General features: G+C 33.7%; 1 protein-coding gene across 1 annotated transcript in view; it reads right to left on the bottom strand.

Annotated features, from left to right (window-relative positions):
• Positions 1 to 384: 384 nt before the first annotated feature.
• LOC129218435 (atlastin-2-like) overlaps positions 385 to 7,805 on the bottom strand; it is a 240,086-nt gene continuing 232,665 nt past the window's right edge. The window contains exon 16 of the mRNA XM_054852699.1: positions 385 to 6,551. Within this exon, the coding sequence (XP_054708674.1) occupies positions 6,426 to 6,551 (126 nt within the window). The 3' untranslated portion in view covers positions 385 to 6,425. The remainder of the gene's footprint in view (positions 6,552 to 7,805) is intronic.

Below are 7,805 nucleotides of genomic sequence, written 5' to 3'. Positions count from 1 at the left end.
GGTGTCAAAGATTTTGGGCCAGTTTTTAAAATACTGTATAGCACTCTCGCTGTCAGTCAAGATCCAAATAATATTTTTGTCAGTGGTCTGGGGGTGATTAAAAGCAGCTTCAATAGCCATGATCTCCGATCTAAAAACTGAGCAGTAGTCAGTGTTTCGGGTGCTGAGAGCCTACATTCATTCTCAGTATCATAAATGAAAACACCACCCCCAGTAGCACTGTATCCCCAGCATTGCATCTTATAACTATAATTGTGTTTCATGAAACGGCAACTTATATGTAAGTATATTTTACTTCGACATCATCAGGATACATTTTCAGTAGAGGTTTAATAGTTAGTTCTAAATTTTTGAAACGCTTTCATTAAAACAATAAAGCAGAAGTCATTTTCCATATAATTTTATTTACCATTTTTAATTTATATAAAAATACAAGTAACTTGCATTACAGTGGTAAAAGTTTTCAAGACAGTAATAAATTCATATAAAACATTGTATGGATGCTGCATATGTACTTAATACATAGTGTATAACTTTGTGCATAAGTCCACTTTCTTGAGTCTAAAGATTTATTTTCAATACTTAACTGATCAATACTTTAAAAGCTTTAATATTGATAAAAATGTAATGAATGTAAACTATAGTCGAAAGTTTTAAAATGAAATTTTTATCAACAGGCAATATTTTCTCAAAGAATGAAATAACATAAACTGTAGAAACATAAGTATTGAGACGCTTTCAAATACACTCTGTCGCAAAAAAAAATAAAAAAAATATGCACCTAGAAGGATTAGAGCCACAATCATGAAACTCTGTACAAATGCAGTTTGGTAGCCGATATGCAAATGATTAAAATTTCAGCCCCAATGAAACAAGGCTAAGCACGTTATAAGCATGTGAGTTGCACAGGTGGGAGAGTTTAAAAACCTGAGTACTTGTGCCGTAGGGCTATTCAATCAAATCTGTTGACTTTGGTAGACTGTATTGTGACTTAAGATGCCTGTAAGACGTAAACAGTGGCAGTACGAACAGCTGACGGAGTTTGACAGGGGCCGTATAATAGGCCTCAGAGAAGAAGGTTGGTCAAACAGGAATATCGGCCGCCACCTCGGTCGGAGTGATATGGCAGTTGCTCCGTGTTGGCTACAGTGGATCATGGAAGGGAGAGTCTACCGTTGTGGAGAATCAGGGCGTCCCAGGAACACAAATGAACGCGAGGATAGCACAATCAGAAGAGCGGCCACGTCGACACCGACAACATCACTAGCATCGATTCAATGCCACTTACTTCCTTCCAGGCACCCGCTGGTATCAAGGGAAACCATTAGGAGATGACTTGGCTGGAGCCGAAGTTGGCTTAAGGAGCCGACTTCCGTCAAGGCACTTGCCACTGACTCCACATCACAGGCAGTGTCGTCTGGATTTTTGCCGACCTCAGGCAGCATGGAGTGTAACAGACTGGAGGCGTGTGATTTTCAGCGATGAATCCCGATTCAGTTTCAGTGCTGCTGATCACCATACACTTGTGTGGAGGCGCACCGGTCAGCACTCGGATCCGGCATTTGTTGTCGAGCTGCATACAACCATTTCACAAGGTATGACAGTGTGGGGAGCGATTTCTTGGGACACAAGATCACCTCTAGTTGTTCTCTAAGGCACTTTGACAGCTCGCAGATACGTGGACAGCATTTTAACGCTGATTGTTCTGCCTATGCTATCAGGTCGCCCAGGTGCCATTTATCAGCAGGACAATGCTCGTCCACATACTGTGCGACTCTCTCAACATTGTGTTCAGGGATATGACGTACTACCATGACCAGCCAGGTCACCAGACCTTTCATCAACAGAGCGCATCTGGGACGTGCTGAGAAGGCAACTGCAGCCATCCCGGGATACAGGGGAATTAACGATGCAGTTGCAAAGATTATGGCATGATCTTCCGCAGGGGGTCATAAGTGACCTAATTGATTCAATGCCACGTCGTGTTTCGGCTTGTATAGCTGCCAGAGGTGGCTTTACTATTTACTAATTTGTAACCTTTTGCATGCTGTAATTGCTTAATAAAATTATCTTTTATTATGAATTTTTAATCATCTTCTTATCTCCTTATACACTACATGCCTGCCAAGTTTCGTGAGTGTAGCTCAATCTCTTCTGGGTGCATATATTTTTTTGCGACAGAGTGTATTTAAACTTTTATAATTTGTTGAGAAATAAGAGACCAATTGTTCTCTAACTTCTTTCACATAAAAGATATACTCCAGCCATCATTTTCCAATAACAATTAAATCAGCCATGCATTTAGGGGACCAGCAAAAAACTGAGAAAACAAAACCCTTTTTTGATCATCCTTCATGCTCTAAATTTTAGAAATTAGTTTACTTACTATGTAAAACTATTTTTACAATTTTCATGAAATTATCACTTATATTCGCGAAGAATAAGCATTTGTTTCAAAAATATAAATTTTATTACTAGGTTTTTGGTTCATAACATACAGAATTTACAGTTAAATTTCACTTAACTTTCAGAAAATTTGACAGCATACAAGAAAAAAATACTAAAATTTGAAGTAAAATTTTTGAAAGTTTGAAGAAATGTTCCGAACGTTTACAGCAATTAATTTTTCACTGTGCATGCGTGAAAGATAGCCATTTATAAACTTCATAATATAAAAGAAGTAGCAATTAAATATCAGAAAAAATTTAGAAAGATATGAGCGATCTAAAGAGCTGTATTTTAATTTTTCTCAAAAGAGCGATGAAACATAGGGGATTGTTCACTAACTATCTTTTCTTTTTTGTCCCAAACCAAATTGAAAGATTGCAGGCGAGTGTTGCCAATTTATGAACGATCTCTTACAATCCATTGCCTGCCAGAGAATTGGAAGCTGGCTAACATTACACTGCTCTTCAAGAAAGGCTCTAAAGGGAGTGCGGGAAATTATAGACCTGTGAGCCTAACTTTGGTGGTTTGCAAAATTTTTGAAACATTGATAAAAATTAAGATAGTAAATTTTTTAGAGACTAATAATCTATTGACTAGTTTTCAGTACGGTTTTAGGAAAGGTAAATCTTGCGCAACTAATTTATTACATTTCTATGACAAAATTACCATGGCTTTAGACAATAAGAAGCCTGTAGATGTTGTTTACATTGATTTTCAAAAAGCTTTCGATAAGGTACCGCATGTTTCTCTACTTGGCAAATTAGCTGATATAGGAATAGGAGCGAAAACTTTCATTTGAGTAAATAACTGGCTGACCGAAAGGAAACAAAGGGTAGTTGTAAGGGGAAATTATTCTAAATGGAGTGAGGTTTTAAGTGGGGTTCCTCAAGGATCAGTGTTAGGGCCTGTTTTGTTCATTGTCTTTATGAACGATATTCACAAAAATATTTCTGGGAACATGAATTGTTTTGCTGATGATGTCAAAGTTATGGGGACTGTAGAAAATGAAGAACAAGCAAATCAGCTGCAAGAGGATCTAGATCATATTACGAAGTGGGCTGATAAATGAGGTATGGCTGTTAATGTTGGGAAATGTCAAGTGCTACATTTAGGGCGTGGAAATAAGTGTACAAGTTATTATTTGCAAGGTTCAGTCATTAGTCAGGCAGACAAAGTTACTGATCTGGGGGTCTTAATAAGTCAGGATTTAAAGTTTAGCCAACAGTGCAGCATTGCTAGTAACAAGGCCAATAAGATGTTTGGGTTTATCAATAGATCTATTTCAAACAAATCTAAAGAAGTTCTTCTGCCCTTATATAGAAGTTTGGTAAGACCTCATTTGGAGTATGCTGTTCAGTTTTGGTCTCCTTATCTTAAGAAAGATATTAATGTATTGGAAAGGGTTCAAAGGCACGCTACAAGGCTAATAAATGGACTTTCTCATTTGGACTACGATTCCAGGCTTAGAATACTAAAAATGTACAGTCTTGAGCAAAGAAATGACCGAGGGGACATGATTCAGTTGTTGAAATTTATTAAAATGAAAGATGTTACGGGGCTAAAGTTTAGCACTGAAAACAGGACAAGGAGTTATTGTTTTAAGCTATTTAAATCTTAGGCTACCATAGATATTAGGAAAAATTATTATTTTAGCAGTGTAGTGGAACCTTGGAACAGCTTACCAAAAGTGGTGGTAATGAGCAAGGGAGTAGATAGTTTTAAGAGGGCCATTGATCTTTCTTCACTCGGGATCGTAAATTGACTAGGTCTGGGCCCAGCTAGGCTGGGCCCAGAGCCTATTGCTGGTCGTCACTTTTGTATTTGTATTTATCCAAGAACAATCAAAATTTAGCTCATTAAATGTCACTAATATCTTTTTAAGGTATTGAACAGGAATTCTTTCGCCATATAAATTGCTGTCTTTCGTACATATGCTGTGAACAATTGCTTTAAACGTTCATATTTAATCAAATTTTCAATATTTTTACTTCAAATTTCAGTATTTTTCTCTTGTATGCTGTGAAATTTTCTGAAAGCTTCGTAAGATTTTATGGAAAATTCTGCGTGTGTGTTATGAGCCAAAAATCTTCAAATAAAATTCATATTTTTGGAAGAAATGCTTAAATCTTCAAAAATATGAGTGAAACTTTCAGGAAAATATGTAAAATGATTGCACGTAGTATGTAAACAATTTTCTAAAATTTACAGCTTATTCCCAGGCATTTATGATAGAAGTTGATTAAAAAGTTTTTTTTTGTCCTCAAATTTGTTTGCTGGACCCGTAAATGCATAGGCAATTTAATTTTGTTTGGATACTGACAGCTGGAGCATACCTTTTGTGTGAAAAAAGTTACAGAAAAACTGGTCACAAGAAGTCTATAAAAATGAATTTTTGAAAAGTGCCTGTTTAACCTCTATTTTTTCAACCATTACTAGATGCATACTTCCAATTACAAAAATGGTCAAAAAAAAAAAAAAAAAAAAACAGGCTAAGTTAAGATACTGAAATTTTGTAGCAAAGAAAAAAATTTGGGAAAAAATATAAAATCCAACTGTTTATATAAACCCTTAATCCCCTAACTTAAATTTAGGGAAATAATCTCCATTTAAAAATAATTCTAACACAAAAAGCTTGACATTACTACCAACAAATATTCACCTCGACTTGAAATGCAGCATTTTAAGATTTACACCACTTTATACTCACAGTCAGGAACACCTTTTGGGGGAAAATATTGTGGCAGAACAAGGGTTTAAAATTACATGCGTGCATAAAGTGCATTTTTTTTTTTGAATTGCACAAGCTTTTGTTGTGTGTTTTTACAGATCATAGCATAACATTTAAATTTATTTATCAAAAGCAACGAAAATTATAAATGTTTTCTTTATTTACTTGACGACCTGTCATTTCTCATCATCTGCACAACTCCTTAAAACTTTGAACTTCAATATTTCCTCGAGTTTTGGTCGCAAATGTTTTTTTGTATTGGACCAATTTTTTATTTCCCCAAATTTAAGTTAGGAAACCTAGGGTTTGCATAAAAAATTGAATTTCACTTATTTTCATTTCATTGCATTTATTTTTTGCTTTAAATTTTTAATTTATTAACTTTGAGCTTTATTCTGACCATTTTTGCAATTAGAAGTACGTATCTTAAAACTAATGGTTGCAAAAATAGTGGTTTTGCAGGTGAAATAGGGGACATGCTGTATATTGTATAATAGAGCATTATTCAGCAAAAAACAAAGGTCTAATCAAAACCAATGTGGCTAATGCAAAAATTAAAAAAAAAAAAAAAAAAATAGTCTTCCAAACTCAAAAAGGGGGAGAAGGGACATCCTTAAACAACTGTTTGTTATTATGTAGATCTTTTAATTGGAACAATGCTTTTGTTGGTTTTGCATCGCATTTGACTTGTAATGCTGTGAAATATTAATGCAGTGACATTCTTATAATTATCAAAGAGTTAATCAGAGACGTACGTTCTATAATAGTTATAGTCTACAACTTACAAAACTATGATTTTCTTTTCTAATAACTTATTTTTGGATGAAGTTCAAAATGAAATCGTATATGAAAACAAATTTGACATGCATGGACATAGTTTAAGTACATTTTTATAACCTAGGCAGTTTATTTTGGCGTTAGTTAAATTTTTGAAATTTTATAAAAGATGGTTTAAGAAAGCATGCTGAAAAATGTGAAGAATAACAATAAAAATGAACGATAGTTTGACACAATATGAGAGGTTTCGTAGTTACAATAATATTTGAAACATTAAAGTATGCTTCATTTAATGTGGAATAGTGATAAAAAGCAGATATATGTCTCCAAAATATAACATAAAAATATTCAATATTTTATCATACTCCATCATGATATTCAAAGATCACAAAAGTTTTCAGCTCATTTTTTAAATTTTAGGCACTGGGTTAAACTAAATATTTCTTTACAAAAATATAAGTGGCATGAGTTATCAAGAAAATTTTTGCTTAATTTGATTCCTGATTATTTGGCTTGAACTAAATTCATTTTCATCTGCAAAGTTGATAAACTGAGTAAGAGAATGATCAGAAAGCATTTTATATATTGGCTTCAAAATCTGAAAAGAAGGAAAGAAATACTTGATTGAGCACTCCTAGTTTTAATTAACCAAATATCCAAGCAAAATCATTCTATTTGAGTGAAAATTTCACATAACATAATCTTTTTGATTAAGTATAAATATTGAAAACATAATATTGTATTTTCATGTATTAATTGCCAAAGTATTTTGACAAAATAATCTTAACATGCATTTAGACCCCCATCACATTGATCTGCATCTTTTGATCAGGTTGTTAATTTTCAAAGGGTTCTTGTCTGTTTTTAAATTATCAGTACCAGTGGCGGCGATTCGGAAACGGGGGGGGGGGGGGAACGCTCCCCCTTTTGATGGTTCATTTATTCATTTTATTTTCCAATTTAGAAACCAAAACTAAAAATTATAAAAAAAGCAGAAATGTCAAAATTTCAGAACATAATTATTTGTTTTACTTTGTATATTTGTTTACGAAACATTATTTAGCACAAGCAGTAACTTTTAGTTTATGTATTCATTGTTTAGATATTAGTAAATCAATTGTTTTACTTAAACAAGCCATACTTGTTCATGAAATCATTACTACGTGTCTGTGACATCTCAAAATACTTTGGGGTAAATAACGTAAGTCTAATTCATGTCTAAGTGCTTCTTCGGGGAAAGTTATTGTGTACATAATTCATTAAAATCTTAAGAAAAATGTGAGTTGAGTTGTTAGATTTGCATCAATTACCACACATATATGCTCTCAAAACCAGCCTTAGCAAAGTTTTATATTATTTTTTCCTCTCATTTTTTTGCTGCCACTAAAAATCCTATGGCTTTTAGTTGTTTTTTTTTTTGCCACCCCCCGCCACACTTTTCAGTCCCAATCGCCACCTTTGATCAGTACCATTTGCACACTTTTGATATGGCCATCAGGAAAACCACAAACGATCGTAGCATCTCAAATGTCTCTGAAGCTCTTAACCAATCACTAAAAAAGTTTATAGTTACTGCATAGGTCTAAAAAAGCCATGTTTTTAACACCGCAAAAGAAATTTGACTAGCAACAATAGTCTGAAAACAAAATAGTCAGTTCAATCTCATGACATGGGTGAAACTACCTTCAGATAGAGGGGGGGGGATGCATTTCCAACAATTTTACTTCAATTGGTATGCTGCCATCGGTGACCATAAGTTTGCAAACTTTAGGAACTTATTATATATATATATATATATATATATATATATATATATATATATATATATATATATATATATATATATATATAT

Source organism: Uloborus diversus, chromosome 3 (genome assembly GCF_026930045.1).
Source record: "Uloborus diversus isolate 005 chromosome 3, Udiv.v.3.1, whole genome shotgun sequence".
Lineage (NCBI taxonomy): Eukaryota > Metazoa > Arthropoda > Arachnida > Araneae > Uloboridae > Uloborus > Uloborus diversus.
This window is presented reverse-complemented; position numbering and strand designations above follow the sequence as displayed.